This window comes from Cucurbita pepo, chromosome LG01 (assembly GCF_002806865.2).
Source record: "Cucurbita pepo subsp. pepo cultivar mu-cu-16 chromosome LG01, ASM280686v2, whole genome shotgun sequence".
Classification (NCBI taxonomy): Eukaryota; Viridiplantae; Streptophyta; class Magnoliopsida; order Cucurbitales; family Cucurbitaceae; genus Cucurbita; species Cucurbita pepo.
This window is the reverse complement of record NC_036638.1, coordinates 20974078-20988423: the sequence shown is the minus strand read 5'-3', so window position 1 is coordinate 20988423 and position 14346 is coordinate 20974078. Positions and strand designations below refer to the sequence as shown.

At 35.4% G+C, this 14346-nt stretch overlaps 2 protein-coding genes and 2 long non-coding RNA genes across 5 annotated transcripts; 2 read left to right on the top strand and 2 right to left on the bottom strand.

The window, feature by feature from the left end:
* The first annotated feature begins 6 nt into the window (after positions 1–6).
* On the top strand, positions 7–3517 carry LOC111803779 (actin-related protein 2/3 complex subunit 2A-like). Its single transcript, XM_023688320.1, has 6 exons — positions 7–27; positions 492–569; positions 814–946; positions 1030–1121; positions 2939–2995; positions 3173–3517. The coding sequence occupies exons 2-6, from the start codon at positions 519–521 to the stop codon at positions 3266–3268; spliced, it is 429 nt and encodes a 142-aa protein (XP_023544088.1). The 5' UTR covers positions 7–27; positions 492–518; the 3' UTR covers positions 3269–3517.
* Positions 3518–5819: 2302 nt separating this feature from the next.
* On the bottom strand, positions 5820–8872 carry LOC111803856. Of its 2 annotated transcripts, none has more exons than XR_002816435.1 (3): positions 8786–8872; positions 6545–6686; positions 5820–5880 (listed from the first exon to the last, which is right to left on the bottom strand). It is a non-coding gene; the product is annotated as an uncharacterized LOC111803856 (long non-coding RNA). The 2 variants fall into 2 exon arrangements; XR_002816434.1 differs by lacking the exon at positions 5820–5880 and adding an exon at positions 5885–5966.
* Positions 8873–11840: 2968 nt separating this feature from the next.
* Positions 11841–12769, top strand: LOC111803828. The gene has a single exon (XM_023688412.1). It carries the CDS (start codon positions 12320–12322, stop codon positions 12530–12532), a length of 213 nt encoding a protein of 70 aa, XP_023544180.1. The 5' UTR covers positions 11841–12319; the 3' UTR covers positions 12533–12769.
* Positions 12770–12900: 131 nt separating this feature from the next.
* LOC111803850 lies at positions 12901–13915 on the bottom strand. Its single transcript, XR_002816433.1, has 2 exons — positions 13625–13915; positions 12901–13482 (listed from the first exon to the last, which is right to left on the bottom strand). It is a non-coding gene; the product is annotated as an uncharacterized LOC111803850 (long non-coding RNA).
* Positions 13916–14346: the final 431 nt, after the last annotated feature.

The window sequence follows — 14346 nt, the reverse complement described above, 5'->3', positions numbered from 1 at the left end:
AAAGAGTCATTTTTTCTTTTACCTCAGGTAGTAGGATCATTTTGCTCCTGCTTTTACTATTTAGGACAATATTTACTGCTGTTTTTAAAGCTTGAGGTGGAATAATCCTTGGGAGCTAAAACGTAAGATACAAAAATAAGAGCAGGCTCTAGTGAGGCAAGGAGCAGAACCTAAAATAATGATACAAATTTAATTTATGAAAAGTTTAGTCTAATGAAGTATGAGACAAGGAAAAGTAATTGAAACAAGGCTTTATTTAAGACATTGTTGTTTTTGTGCATTTTTCTTATTTCCAATGTGTCTTTATTTCTTACTTGCATTTGCTAGCAGTTAATCGGTAATTCGTTGTGCTGGATTGGTTTATACTGATGTAACATGAAACATTTGATACCTTGTAATCGTCCCTGCTCAGTTTATTTCATCATTTACTCATATTGTGACTTAAATAGATTACTTCTTATTTGACAAGATTAAAATTTTGGTAATAACAGGCTGAAAAGGTAATTGTGGTGTATCCGATGAGATTTAAGGATTCTATAGACATTGCTCTTGCAACTTCTTTTCTCCAGGTAAGGTCATAATTTATTCGCCCATCAAGTGAATAGAATTTTGCAAATGACAACTTTAACTTTCTTTATGAAAAATTATGGTGCCATATATTTGTGTATAATCCTGACCAGGACTCCTTTAGTTCCTTAACAGGATATTCTAATGTTGTATTTCTAATGATAGCACTCCTGAAGTTATGCTTCTGTCTGTTTAGGACATGTTTTCATTGACCAAGTTGTGAAATTCCACGTTATGTCTGTTCAGGAGTTTGTAGAAGCAAGACGAAGTTCTGGACTCAATAGTGCCCCTCCTTGTTCATGGTCTCCATCTCCTCCTCAAGAGTTGAAGGGAGCTCCTAATGATGCATTATCAGCCAATGCGGGATTTGTTACTTTTGGTAATGTCCGAAAGTGGTGCTAGTTTTACAAGTTTTCTTTTTTTATTCCAATTTCTAAACTGCAATGTCTTTATTGAATGCAGTAATTTTCCCTCGGCATGTAGAGGGGAAAAAGATCGACCGTGTAATTTGGAGCTTGTCAACATTTCATGCATATGTCAGTTATCATGTTAAGGTTTGTTTATTTACATTATACTAACCTAATCAATTTCTTTCATGACGTGGATTCTTTAAAAAGTTCACTTTGTTACTTGAAAATGCATGACTGAATGAAACATGATTACGATATGGTACAATATCTGTCCTAGGCTTTCATGTAATGGTTATTTCTGCTAACAAATCCCAGAAATAATTTCGACTCTTTGGATAGTATAGTGAAAATAAAATGCTCTCTCCTGTCTCCTCTTTTCTACTACCTCTCAACCTTTCTTTCCTAGCCTCCATCCTATCTGTGTCTTATTGGATTTTGCTTTAGGGTTGAGCATCTTCTGATTTCATCTTCCTTGAAGTTATTTATTTCCTCTTTCTAGAAATATGGATTTAGAAAGTTGTCGTGTCAACAATGTGTATTTTTGCTTTGGTTCGAAAGTGATAGCTTTTTCATACAAGGCATTGACAAACAAGCTGGTAATTCCCCTTTCACTATCTCATTTGCATTGGTTTGGAAGTTCATTAGTGAATCTGCTTCAATATCTAGTGCATTTGCACTATTTCTAGCAAGATGGAGATGAGAATTGTAGAACTCAGTTATTGAAGCAAAGGTCTTCTCTAGGATGGAGTATAGAATGTGTTGTATGACCATCTTCAAGAAGAAGGAAACCGCTTAAAATTCCTGCCGGAATTTCTAAACTTTCTGCAGGAATTTCTAAACCAGGTTGGCTCATCTTCTGGGAAATGATAAAGGACTTTCTTAGGAAGTATGTGGAAAACTTGCACTGGTATAAGGATTTGGTTAAGCTCCCCTCTGTCATGGGAGATACCAATCACAAAAGCTATGTGGAGGCTGTGAAAGCAAACTTGAAGCTCATGGATTTTCCAGTGAAGAGTTCTAAATCCAACTTCTTTGAAGAATTCTGTAGCTTTAAATTCTGTTCAATCATATTGGGCAAGGAAGGATTGAGAAATGGTGAATATGGATTTTCGTGATGTAATGGTTTTAACAAGATTGTCTGTTCATGATAATTGGAAGGAAATAAAGAAGGCACTGAAGGATCATTTTGAGGCCAACTATTGTAGAAGCTAAAGGGAGGTAGTTCCCAAGCAAAGCCCCCAACTTCAAGGAGTAATGGAAAATTGTCAGAGAAAATACGTTTTGATACCCTTGAATTATTGATCGACATATCCCATTCCATTGATACAAGGAATCTATCAATCAACAAATGCAAAGAATCGTGACCCAACCTTGACGTTGTGAATTTACTGTTGGACAAAGGTATTTCTATAAGGCCTAGGTCTTCAATTAATTTATTAAACTTTCTTTTCCCTTTAGATTGCCTGGCTCCTATAGGAGATACCTAAAAGACTATTAGTCGCAAAAACTTTCTCGGTACATCAAGAGTAGGCATGAAGTCCCAAGATTAAATCTCACTCTCCATATCCAGTATTTGAAATTCTGACCCAGATCGATTCTCAATCTCTCTATCCATAGATGCCTTATCAAAGTTTGTCTTTAATCCCAAATCACGGTTATTCAAATGACCATAAATGGTTTTTTATAAGTCAAGCCTCCACTTTTTATATCTTTTCTCTATTCACACGTTCTTCCACCAAGAATGCATGGCTACGCACCAACACAAAGGAAGTTCGCCTCAAAAAGCTGATTGTAGGCTAGAATTATATCTGGGTTGGTAACTATGAAGTAGGAAAGCTAGGACCAGGATTCTCAATTATAGAAAACTTTAGGAAGTAACTGTTCTCCTTTTATCGTATTATGCGCATTGGAGAGTCTTCATTATTCGATTCTGAATAAATAATTTCATTATCTCTGGACAGTGTTCAGAAGGTTTTATGCACACACGGATGCGACGTCGTGTTGAATCTCTGATTCAGGTAGCATTGCCATCTCTCATTTTGCAACTCTCGCCTTTTTTTAGTTCAATTGTGCGAGGGTGTTCACTTGAACATCCAACATTTTTTTGGCTTAATATAATGCTTTGACTAGTTGAGTTATAGTAAAGTTGACTATTTGTTGCGTTCTTAATATTTGAGAAAACTGTTGTCGTGTAGGCACTTGATCGTGCCAAGCCAGATGTAATCGATACAAGTAAAAAAGCAAACAGCAGATCCTTCAAACGGCTGGATAGTGATGGGAATGCTGGGTGATGATGAATTGTGGAAATTTTGTAATACCAGTTGCTGGGTGAGAACCACTCAGTTTTCTCCATAATTGCTGGAAAGGTAATGTGGTTATTCTATTTTATTTCTTTCATTTATAGGGCCATCCTTGCTTCTTCTTTTTGGCTTTGACTGTGCTATATATAATTTATACATGTCAAATCGAAGTCGCAATATTTAATTTACCCTCCAATGATAACTTTATTACCTTTAATAAATTTACTTAGTTTAAGTTTATATTTGTGTTGATTAAAATGTTTAGGAGTGGAGGTTGAGATTATAATTGCTTCATATCATGCCTAGTGATGGTAATAAGTTGGATCATAAAAGATTTGTTAGCATTTTGAGAATTTACTGGTATGGTAATAATATATAGCCAATGGCAACAATTCCTATTTCATGTAATTTTATTGAATTATTTTCAAATACTCCTTCCAAAGAACTTATCATTCTCCCGTTTTATTGTCTCTCCCTCCTATTTTGTATTTTCATTTTTATCCATTTTTTCAATTTTATTAGTTTACAAGTGACCATTTATAATTGTTTACTCATTGTTGCTAAACTTGGTGATTAAATTTTGCATCGGTCTCTCGATAGGAGAAAAATTCGGCATAGATCAATGTAGACCCTCAATTTGAAAATCGTCCATGCTTCAATTCTCATACGTTGTGTTGGACTTTTTAAAAATTCTGAACTATACATTTGAAAATAGTCAATTATTTAGTCTAAATAAAATGACTCATTTATGAGATGGCAGGAGTTTAATTGATATAATCATAAGTTTGGACATCACATTTCAAACAGAAATGATAGAGGAGGGTTTAAATTGATATGCTTTTGGTTTAAATTCATACATTTAGAAGTTTTAAGTTGATTTTTGCCATACTTTTTTTTTTTATAGCATAAATGTATATGTAATTGGGACTACATAAATAGATAACTTATCTATCAACATGAGCATAGCCAACGTGTAATCCTCTATTAAAATGTCGTTTTGAATATCTGCTCTACATGTTGTCTTTTAAGCAAAAAAAAAAAAAGAACTCACAGAGAGTAAGAACATATGGCCCATGGAGTAACCTTTTTAAATGATATTATCTCAATACAATGCCTCCCAATAATTGCATTCAAATTTATGTCCTCGCCCTCTCTTAGTATTTTATTTTTTATTTTTAAATATCAAGTTGTGGGAATGAGAATATATAATTTTTATTTTTTAATCAATAGACAAGACAACGACCAATTATTTTTTTATTCAGCTCAAGTCGACTATAAAAGTTTATTATTTATTTTTTAATTTATTGGAGAGATGATAAATCAAAGATTTGTTTATGATAAGGTTGATAAATACCTATGATATGTGCTCCATTTAATATCACCATTGCAAAAAATGTGCGCTTCTCTTGCATTAAATAATTGCTTCTTTTATTTTGTTACTTTTTTTTATTAAAAAATATGTTATGATTTTCACGACCAAAATTTTGAACATTTTTATTTTAAAGATACAAAAAAAACAAAACATGGTTTTGTTTGTGGTTGATCGAATAAAGAAAATTGATGAAATAAAGTGGATACCGACAACCTTCGGAAGTAGATGTGGATCAGCCTTTGTATGTGTCATCGTCGTTATCCACTCCCGAGGTTCAATTTGGCAATCAAAGGATAGAAAAGTTAAAATCTTTTTAATTTACTCAATTATTATAACCCTAAAATTTAATAAACTTTATGAACAGTCTTGATGATTGGATTTGAAAAGGCTGGAGGCTTTAAATTGGATCAGCATAATAACCAGCAAGTGTTTGAAAAGGTAAATTTTCTGGCAGATTTTCAATTTTGCTTCGTTGTGTTGTTCTAATTTTGATGGAGGTAGCCATTTCCAGCTTCAAGTTTCTTGCGTATGGTGCTTGCATATCAGAACAGTTGTGTGAGCGCTATCATACTCATGGGGATGTTTGTATTTCTAATAAATAATCAAAATAACTTTCCTTCTTCCCTTTTTTCTCTTTTAAATCTTTTAACTCCATTTTCATAATTTGGATAATTCATAAATTATCATCTCAAAGTTAATAGGAGAATATAAGTATAGGACTCATAACAATTGGAGCGTTTGTAAAAGTTAATATTAAATATTTAAAATTTTAAAATTAGTATTTAAAAATATAATTCTCAAAACACTTTCTTTCCATCCATAGGAATAGAATCAGCTGCTGGGTTTGGAATATAAAGAATGTTAGGGTATGGGAATGTGGGCTACTTGCCAAACGGGTAAAGAATAAAAATGGAAATTGACTCACTCTACACTTAAAAAAACTTTGAGAGAATGTTCAAAGAGTACAATATCTACTAGCGGTGGAGTTGGACTATTACAAATGGTCTCAGAGCCAGCTATTGAGCAATGTGCCAGCGAAGAGGTTGAGCCTCGAAAGGAGTAGACACAAGGCGGTGTGCCAGCAAGGACGTTGGGCCCCAAAGGGTGCCACATCGATTGGAAAAAGGAACGAGTGCCGGCGAGAACGTTGGGCCTCGAAGGGAGTGGATTGTGAGATCCTGCATCGGTTGGGGAGGAGAGCCCGGAAGAGAAAGCCCAAATAAGACAATATCTGTTAGCAATAAACTTGGACGGTTATAATCTCTCACCATGGTTGGGGCATGTAGCGACTCACAAAAGCAAGAAAAAAGCCCCATGCTGAAAATTTAAAGCAAAAGCAAAAGATTTCATCTGAATGAGAAGAATTCAGACAAAGAAGTAATGCAATGGCAATCTAATTGTGGAAGTCAAGAAGCCCATCATACTTCTGAATGAATCTTGTTGAAAGAGAAGAGAGTGAACAAAATTTTCAAAATCCAACAAAAGTTTGGCAAAGCATTTATGAACAGAAATGGAAGAATCAAGAACAAAGAACAAAGAACAAAGTAGCAAGTAGCAGCAGGAAATAATACTTCTTCCATTAGTAAAGAAAGTAATGGAAGCGTTCTTGAGCGAAATGTAAGGAGCAGAATGATATTGAGGATGGGATTGAAAAGTCCTTCATCCCCATCTTTTGGCTTGGAACCTTGTCCTTCCCCTACATACTTTTGTTACAAGTAAGGAGGGAAGATAGATAGCAGCAAAAATTGGTGATATGTGTGGAAAGGAAAGACCGCACAGCTCTATGAAATTAAAGGAGCCTAGCCTTAGCAATGTTTCTTATAATCATATTTCAGTAATATTGTATACTAGTTTTAAAATATTAATCCCAACTTGCGAACAAAAATGGACCATACCTCTCTTGAATTTGAAAGACAATGCCAACTCTCTCTCAGGGGTTAGCTGTTGAGAAGACTGACTCACATGGTTTGCCATCTTTATCATACTTTCGGACATAAATGGAACCTGAAGTTGGTTCGCTCAGACCTGCAAGAGAAGCTAAAGAAGAAAGGGAAGAAAGATTAACATACTTGTAAAGAACACATCAACAAATAAGTAAATAAAAAGCAAATGTGTGAGATCCCACGTTAGTTGAAGAGGGGAACGAAACATTCCTTATAAGAGTGTGGAAACTTCGCCCTACTAGATGCATTTTAAAACTTTCAGGAGAATCCTAGAAGGGCTGCCCAAACAGGACAATATCTGCTAGCGGTGAGCTTGAGTTGTTACAAATGTTATCAGAGTCTATCACTGGACGATGCGAGGCATTGATCAGAGTAGAGCTAGAAATTCTCCATAGTAGACGCGTTTTAAAATCGTGAGGCTAATGGCGATATGTAACGGGCCAAAAAGGACAATAATTAACCTGCAAAGTTTTTCCACAAGTCATGGTCGGAGTAGGACTAGACTCTTTCCATAGTAGTAGATGCGTTTTAAAACCGTGAGGCTAACGGCAATATGTAATGGACAAAAGAGGACAAGAATTAACCAGCAAAGTTTTTTCACTTCCACTTGGTCCAAGAATTAACTCAAAACTCCAAAAATCAACAGACGAGGAAAGTAACGTGGGAAAGATAATTAAGTATATGTGTGTTATATAAACTGAGAATAAATCTTAAGGAAGAAGTCCAGGTTAGAAATATGTTAACAAAATGGAGGATAGACAAGTCCTTCATAAGTGCCTTGATGGTTGATTGGGGTCAGTCAGGCTGAAATGCTTTGTGTAGTCTCCAGAAAATTTAGGGCTTATGTAAAGTCCCACGTCCGTTGAAGCTTCTCTTATAAGAGTGTGGAAACTTCTACCTAACAGACGCATTTTAAAATCATAAGGTTGATAGTGATACATAACAGGCCAAAACATACAATATCTGCTAGCGGTGGTCTCAGGCTATTACAAATGGTATCAGAGTCGGACATTGGACAGTAAGCCAACGAAGACGTTGGGCCTCCAAGAGGGTGGACTGTGAAGTCCCACGTTGGTTGGAGAGGGGAACAAAACGTCCCTTATAAGAGTGTAAAAACTTCTCCTTAACAAACGTGTTCTAAAACCGTGAGGCTGATGGCAATACGTAATGGGCTAAAACAGACAATATCTACTAGCAGTGGCCTTGGGCTATGAAAATGTCTTTAATTACATTTCATCATTCTAAACAACACCCCTGAATTTATTTTCTACATTCCCTGGCTATCGGACCAATCACAAACCCATAATACAACTCGACTCAAGATTGAAGAATGTCTACTACGAAGTATAGCACATTGCCTTCCTCTCACTATATATGGTCAGGTAAGGGGTTGAAGTGATATGTTAAATCAAACCCTCCTCCCCTCAGATCCTAGTCAAAATTCATCCATGAAGCAATAAATTGTAACCAACCCTCCCCCCAAGTTGAAATTCACCCATGTTGCAGCCGAGCTTGCCGCTAGAAACCAAGCCATTAACAAGCAAAGCAGAAGAGTGAATCCTTTGTCATGCTATATTACACAAACATACACTGTACACTGTGTAACAGCCCAAACACACCCCACCACATAGTACATCGTGTCCTCTTTGGACTTTCCCCTTCAAGCTTTCCCTTAAGGTTTTTAAAACACATCGGCTAGAGAGAGGTTTCCACACATTTATAAAGAATGTTTCGTTTCCCTATCCAAACGATGTAGGATCTCACAATCCACCTCTTTAGAGCCCAGCGTCTTGCTAGCACTCGATATCAGAGCTTGAACCCCTAACCTTACAAGAGTCCGGAATAGACTTGGTAACCTAATCAAGTTTCACAGTAGAATCCACATTCCACCAAATTGCACTACCACCGGATTCAATAAGATATAACCCATCAAAATAAACTCGATGAGGCGCAAGATTGAAAGAAGTTATAACGAAATGAAATAGGTCAATCTTGATTACGTCAACTAGAATAGAAAAGGCTATGGTAGAAACGTTAAATTAAGCTAAATTTAAAGAACAGCAACAGAGATAGCTGCTAAAATGGTAACAAATCCAGGCAAGGAAAGAGTTGAGAGACTGTAACTAATCAATGGCTTGAGTTCGGAAAAGAAGATAAGGAGAAATTGAAAGGAATCTGTAGTTCGTTCTATACCTTAAGGAGTCGCGTGCAGCTACAACTTCGAACCACATACAAAGCTCGCCATGGCAGCCAGACGACGAACCAACCTAATTGGGCTTAATCCCCTTCCCAAACATCAAATTATTTCAATAAAATAATTATATATAAAAAAAAAATTCAAATATATATTTATCATTAAATTTTAAATCAAAAGCGTTGAAATTTTATAATATTTTATGATTAATTAATTTTGTAACTGTCTAAATCTACAACCAGTAGATATTATTTACTTTCCACCTATTATTCATCTTCACGATTTTAAAAAACATCTACTAACAAGAGGTTTCCACGTCTTTACGAAGAATGTTTTGTTCCCACTCTCTAATTCATAGGGGATCTCACAATCCACCCCTTGGGTCTCGCTAGCACACTATCCAGTGTCGGGCTCTAATATCATTTGTAAAAGCTAAAGCCCACTGCTAGGAGATATTGTCTGTTTTAACCTGTTACGTATCGTCGTCAATCTCACAGTTTAAAAACGTGTCTACAAAAGAGAGTCTTCACACCCTTACAAGAAATGCTTTGTTCCCCTCTGACTTATAGGATCTCACAATCCACCACTGGGTCTCATTGGCACACCACCCAGTGTCAGACTCTAATATCATTTGTAACACCTAAAGCCCACCACCAGCAGATATTGTCCGCTTTGACCTGTTACGTATCGTCGTTAGTTTCACAGTTTTAAAATGCATCGACAAAGGAGAGGTGAAATGTTTCTTTTCTCTCCAACCGACGCGAGATCTCACATATTTTTATTAATCCCACTTTTAAAAGACCAATCGTTCAACTATTTTGCGGAATGCAGAGGAAATGAATAGAGTTGTAAGAGGTAGAAGAAAGAAAGTCTTTTTCTTTGTTGAAAAAGAGCATAGATTCTCCAAACAACAAATATTAATCAAGAGATTACAGCTAANGAGGTAGAAGAAAGAAAGTCTTTTTCTTTGTTAAAAAAGAGCATAGATTCTCCAAACCACAAATATTAATGAAGAGATTACAGCTAATCTTTCATTTTGATACAATCATTATGCATTAATCTATATTCCATTAATGTAAAAACTGTAATTAACTCTATATTGGGTCTTTTAAAAGTATAAAAAAAACCAAGCTTTTCTTCCATATCTTACCAATCTAGCTTTTGAAGAACATTAATCTTTGAATATTATGCTTTAGATATTTGTTTTCTCCCTTGGTGGGTCTCCACCAGAATACAGTAAAAATTCTCTCATATCCTTCTCCAATCTGTTCATGAGACAGATAACATTAAAATATCACATGATGGTTTGTATATAAATACCCCATTCCTCACTTGGACACACAAAATATCAAGAAAACAAACAATGGATTCAAGGTGCAGATCAGCAAGACCCCTTGTGCCCCATGGAGAAGCTATGGCGAGCAGCAGAAACACGAAGCCAACGGGGACGTCGTTGAATGCATCGTCATGTTCGTGTCATGTTTCGTTTATGGTTCATCACCAAGAGAGGGCGAAGATGGCTTCGTCGAACCAAAGGGTTGTTCATGAGGCCATGAACGTTCACGAGGCTAAGTTTTGGAACGGTTATGGCGTTGTTGTCGACGAACATATCGATCGGAAGGCTGCTATGTACATATCGTCTGTGCAAGAACGGTTTAGACTTGAGGGGTTGATCAGCTGAAGAAGCAACTTTGTTGCATGATATGGTGTAGAGGGTCAATAAAAGTTGTATCTTTTTGGTTGCAAGCATTTGTAGATACTTATATAGGTTTGTAACTGTGTTTAAAAATGATCTATGTATAACCTTTAGTTGATCTTTATCTAAATATTAAATATGTATATATTAATTACTTCAAAATTTAGGCTCAATTATTGAAATTTTACTCAGATTCTATGCTCTTTGTTTCTTATTATAAAAAGTAATAATAAGGTGGATGTACGAGAGAGAAGCTAAGAATGAGGAATCATTTTGATTAATATTATGAGCTTCGACTTGACCGCCATTTTGAATAATATTCTCTTAAGATATTTATATGTGCTCTTAAAGATTTATTTTTTATTTTTTAAAAGTTTTTTAAAAGTTAAGATGGACCAAAATTTGAAGAATTATTTTTTTGTAGCTTCGGTTCAGAGTATAAGCTTCATGAAAATGTAATTTTTCATTTCCAACAAATCAAATATCTATTATGGAATTCGATATTTATATGTATGGAATTATTAAGTACTTCTAAGTTAAGAAACTACACCTTTTTTTATACCTTAGTGATTAAGAAATTTAGTACAGCTGTTCACTCTTTTCCTTTTCCTTTATTCTTTTTTAAGAAACTTAAGTTATTTTCACAAAATTTTAGTTTTTTCAATATTCATTATTACTTTTTCATGACATATTCATGTTTTTATAATTTCTTATATGTTCAAATTATTAAATTTAAAGTTATTGATTTATTGTAGTTATTAAAATGAACCCAATAAGTAATTAAGGAATAAGAGATTCAAATCTTATAGTAAATTTATGAAAAATAAATAAATTCATGTGTTTTCTGTTATCAGTACAAAAAACAAGAGAAATGCAAGGGTGCCGCTAAAAAGAAAATAAAAAGAGACGGAAAAGGAAAGAAAATAAATTTTGTAAGTTTGAACAAAGAGTTCGTTCAAAAAAACAATTTTGTGGTCCAATTCAACTGAAATTTTAACAATATGTTTACAATTCAATAGGTTTCAATCAAAATGCTAGAGATTTTCTTAGGACTAGTTCTTATTTTCATAAAAAAAAATGAAAAGAAAAAATATGTTCGAGAATAATTTTAAAATGACTAAAATCAACATGGTCATTACCTGATTTAATCACTTCAAAACAAATGCTCATTTCTTTATTTAATTGGTACCCCTTTTTAGAAGAGGAGGAGTGATGATGATTGCCTGTAGAGGTGAAGAAAATAATAGACCAATTCGTTAGTAACAAATCTAAAAGGCAAAGCACAGATATTCTCTATATTACCCAACCAAAGTGTGTGCAGTCCAATCTGTCTGCTGAAATCATATTCATTCCTGCATCATGGTACAATGAATTCCACAAGCTTTAATCGTCTTTATGACAATCCTTCCAAAACCTTTGCTGTAAAGAAACAATTAAAACAACAAAGCATTCTCAATACTCTAAGCATTATAACCCGCCTTTACACTTCGCCCACACATCCATTTTCTTTAAACAAAACACCCTCCACCTTCCTCACACATCTCTAAAGCAAGAAATAAAGTGCAGTTCAATACAGATCCTTTTCTTTCCATCTTCATAAAGCAGATCCACTGCCTTCGACTCATCAACATGACTTTCCCTTGCTTATAAACCATTTTCTCTTCTTTCTCCCCAAGTTTGGCATCCCCTAAGCTCCTTCTTTGCTAAGCAAATCAACAAGCTCGTTCACCCTTATAACCCCTCTTTTCTTTTCACCTACTTCTAACCTTCAATTCTCTCTAAAGAACTTGAAGAAGAACTCCACTACTTCAGAACACTCCTCCTCTTGTAGATTGAGATGAGTGCAGATTGGGGACCGGTCGTCGTGGCGGTGGCGCTGTTCATTGTCCTGTCGCCAGGGTTGCTTTTTCAGTTGCCGGCGAGAATCAGGGTGGTGGAGTTTGGGAATATGAATACCAGTGGGATTGCCATTTTGGTGCACGCTATCATTTTCTTCTGCATACTCACCATATTGGTCATCGCTATCGGTATTCACATACACGTTAACTGACTTTCAATCATCTGCTTTGGCTACCTTCAGCAGATGAATTGCTTCCTTTTGTTTTCTCTTTCTCTAGGACTTAGCATATTTCTCTCTGTTCTGCTCCATTTTCCTGTTCTCTTTTTCCCTTTGAACAACACCTTTCTATATTGTAATCTGCTAAATGTAAACTATAATTTCAATTCTTTTTGGGGGGTTGATAAAGAAGGTAAGCTTCTGTAAATACTCTCACGGTAATTCCTTGAATATTTTGAGCAAAATTCTTCCCTATTTCCTAACTAATCGATAATATCCTTTACTAGCTTGCTTTTACCATGGAACAAACCAAATTTGAACAAAATTTTAGCCAGACTGTCCGCACTAGGACGAATATCTTGTACTTGAGATGCGTTGAATTTATTAAATCGAAGAACAAAGAGAGACAAAAAAGAAGATTCTCCATGAGATAGAGCAGCTACAGAGACCAGCGTTCGATGCAATTAGATCTATACTAGCAATGGAAACCAAAGGCGTAAGTAAAACGAAATAAACATACAGAATGCCTTCTATCTCTTCCGAGTCTTCGACTACAGAAATCGCAAATACAAACAGATCAAACAAGATCCGCATCAAACAGAAATACAACAACACACAAGGCTCAAACACCACTAGAAATGCAGCAGCTTCAGTTCGTAAGAATCACGAATGAAAGCGGAAGAAGGACGAGAAGAAGAGGTTACCGGATCATCCAGAGTAGATGTGGACATGAAGAGCGAGAATGAAGACGGCGTAGAGGATGAAGAAGATGAGAGTATGAATGACTACAGCTTTACCGTTAGTCTTCATACTCCCGAACTCAAACTGCCGATTATTCCCCGGGAACTGGAACAGAAGCCCTGGCGAGAGAAGCACGAACAGAACAACTCCGATCACCACTGGCGCCCAATCCGACATCGTGTCAGAGATATCGTAATAATTTACTAAACCAAAAGAAAAAAAAATCAAAAGAGGAACTCAAAGTAGCAGAGAGCTTTGGCGAAAAAAGCGAGAGAAAAAGTGGCTTTGCAGAAACGCGATGAAGATGATGAAGAAGAAGAGAAATGGAATTCAACAGAGTTTCACCTTTTCCTCTCCCTCTCTCTCTCTTCCCGCATCGAAACGAGAAATAACGCTTTGCTTCATGATTCGAAAATTATGGGAATCCGAGAAGTTGTTGTTAATTACGAGAATGACACTAGCTTAGTGGCAATGCTTACTGAACTAAGGAAGTTTATTGTCTGCAGGCGGTAGTAGCTAATTACTTTGTAATCGTTCATGAGAGCCCATAAGTTAAGTGCTAAATGGGCCCAGTGGGCCATGTTTGGATGACGACGTGGGCCAGACCATGGACGGGCTCGGCGGTCGAATAAGCGGGAAGGGAAAAAGGGGGAGGTCGGGAAACAGNTTTTTTTATTCCTTTTTTTTTTTTACCAATAATTGTATTAAAAAAAAAAAAAGAATTGAATTGAAAAATGGTTGATATAAATAATATAAAAACAAAATAATAACGGTCGAAAAATTATCGATATTACTATTTATATCTTTTTTTCTAAATAGTACACAAATTTATTTCATTCATAATATGAGTTCATATTTATTTCTACTTGAGAACGGACCAATATTGATATAAATTATTCACAATCCACTGNATAAAAAATGAGCAATTCTATAAGGTTAAATAAAAATGAAATTAATCATTTTAGAAAATTGCTATGCTTAGTGTGCGACTCGTGGGTTTTTTTAAGGTTAGGATTAAAACCAAAAAGAAAGATCAGTGAGTCTGTTTGGTTTCTCTAGAATTTTAT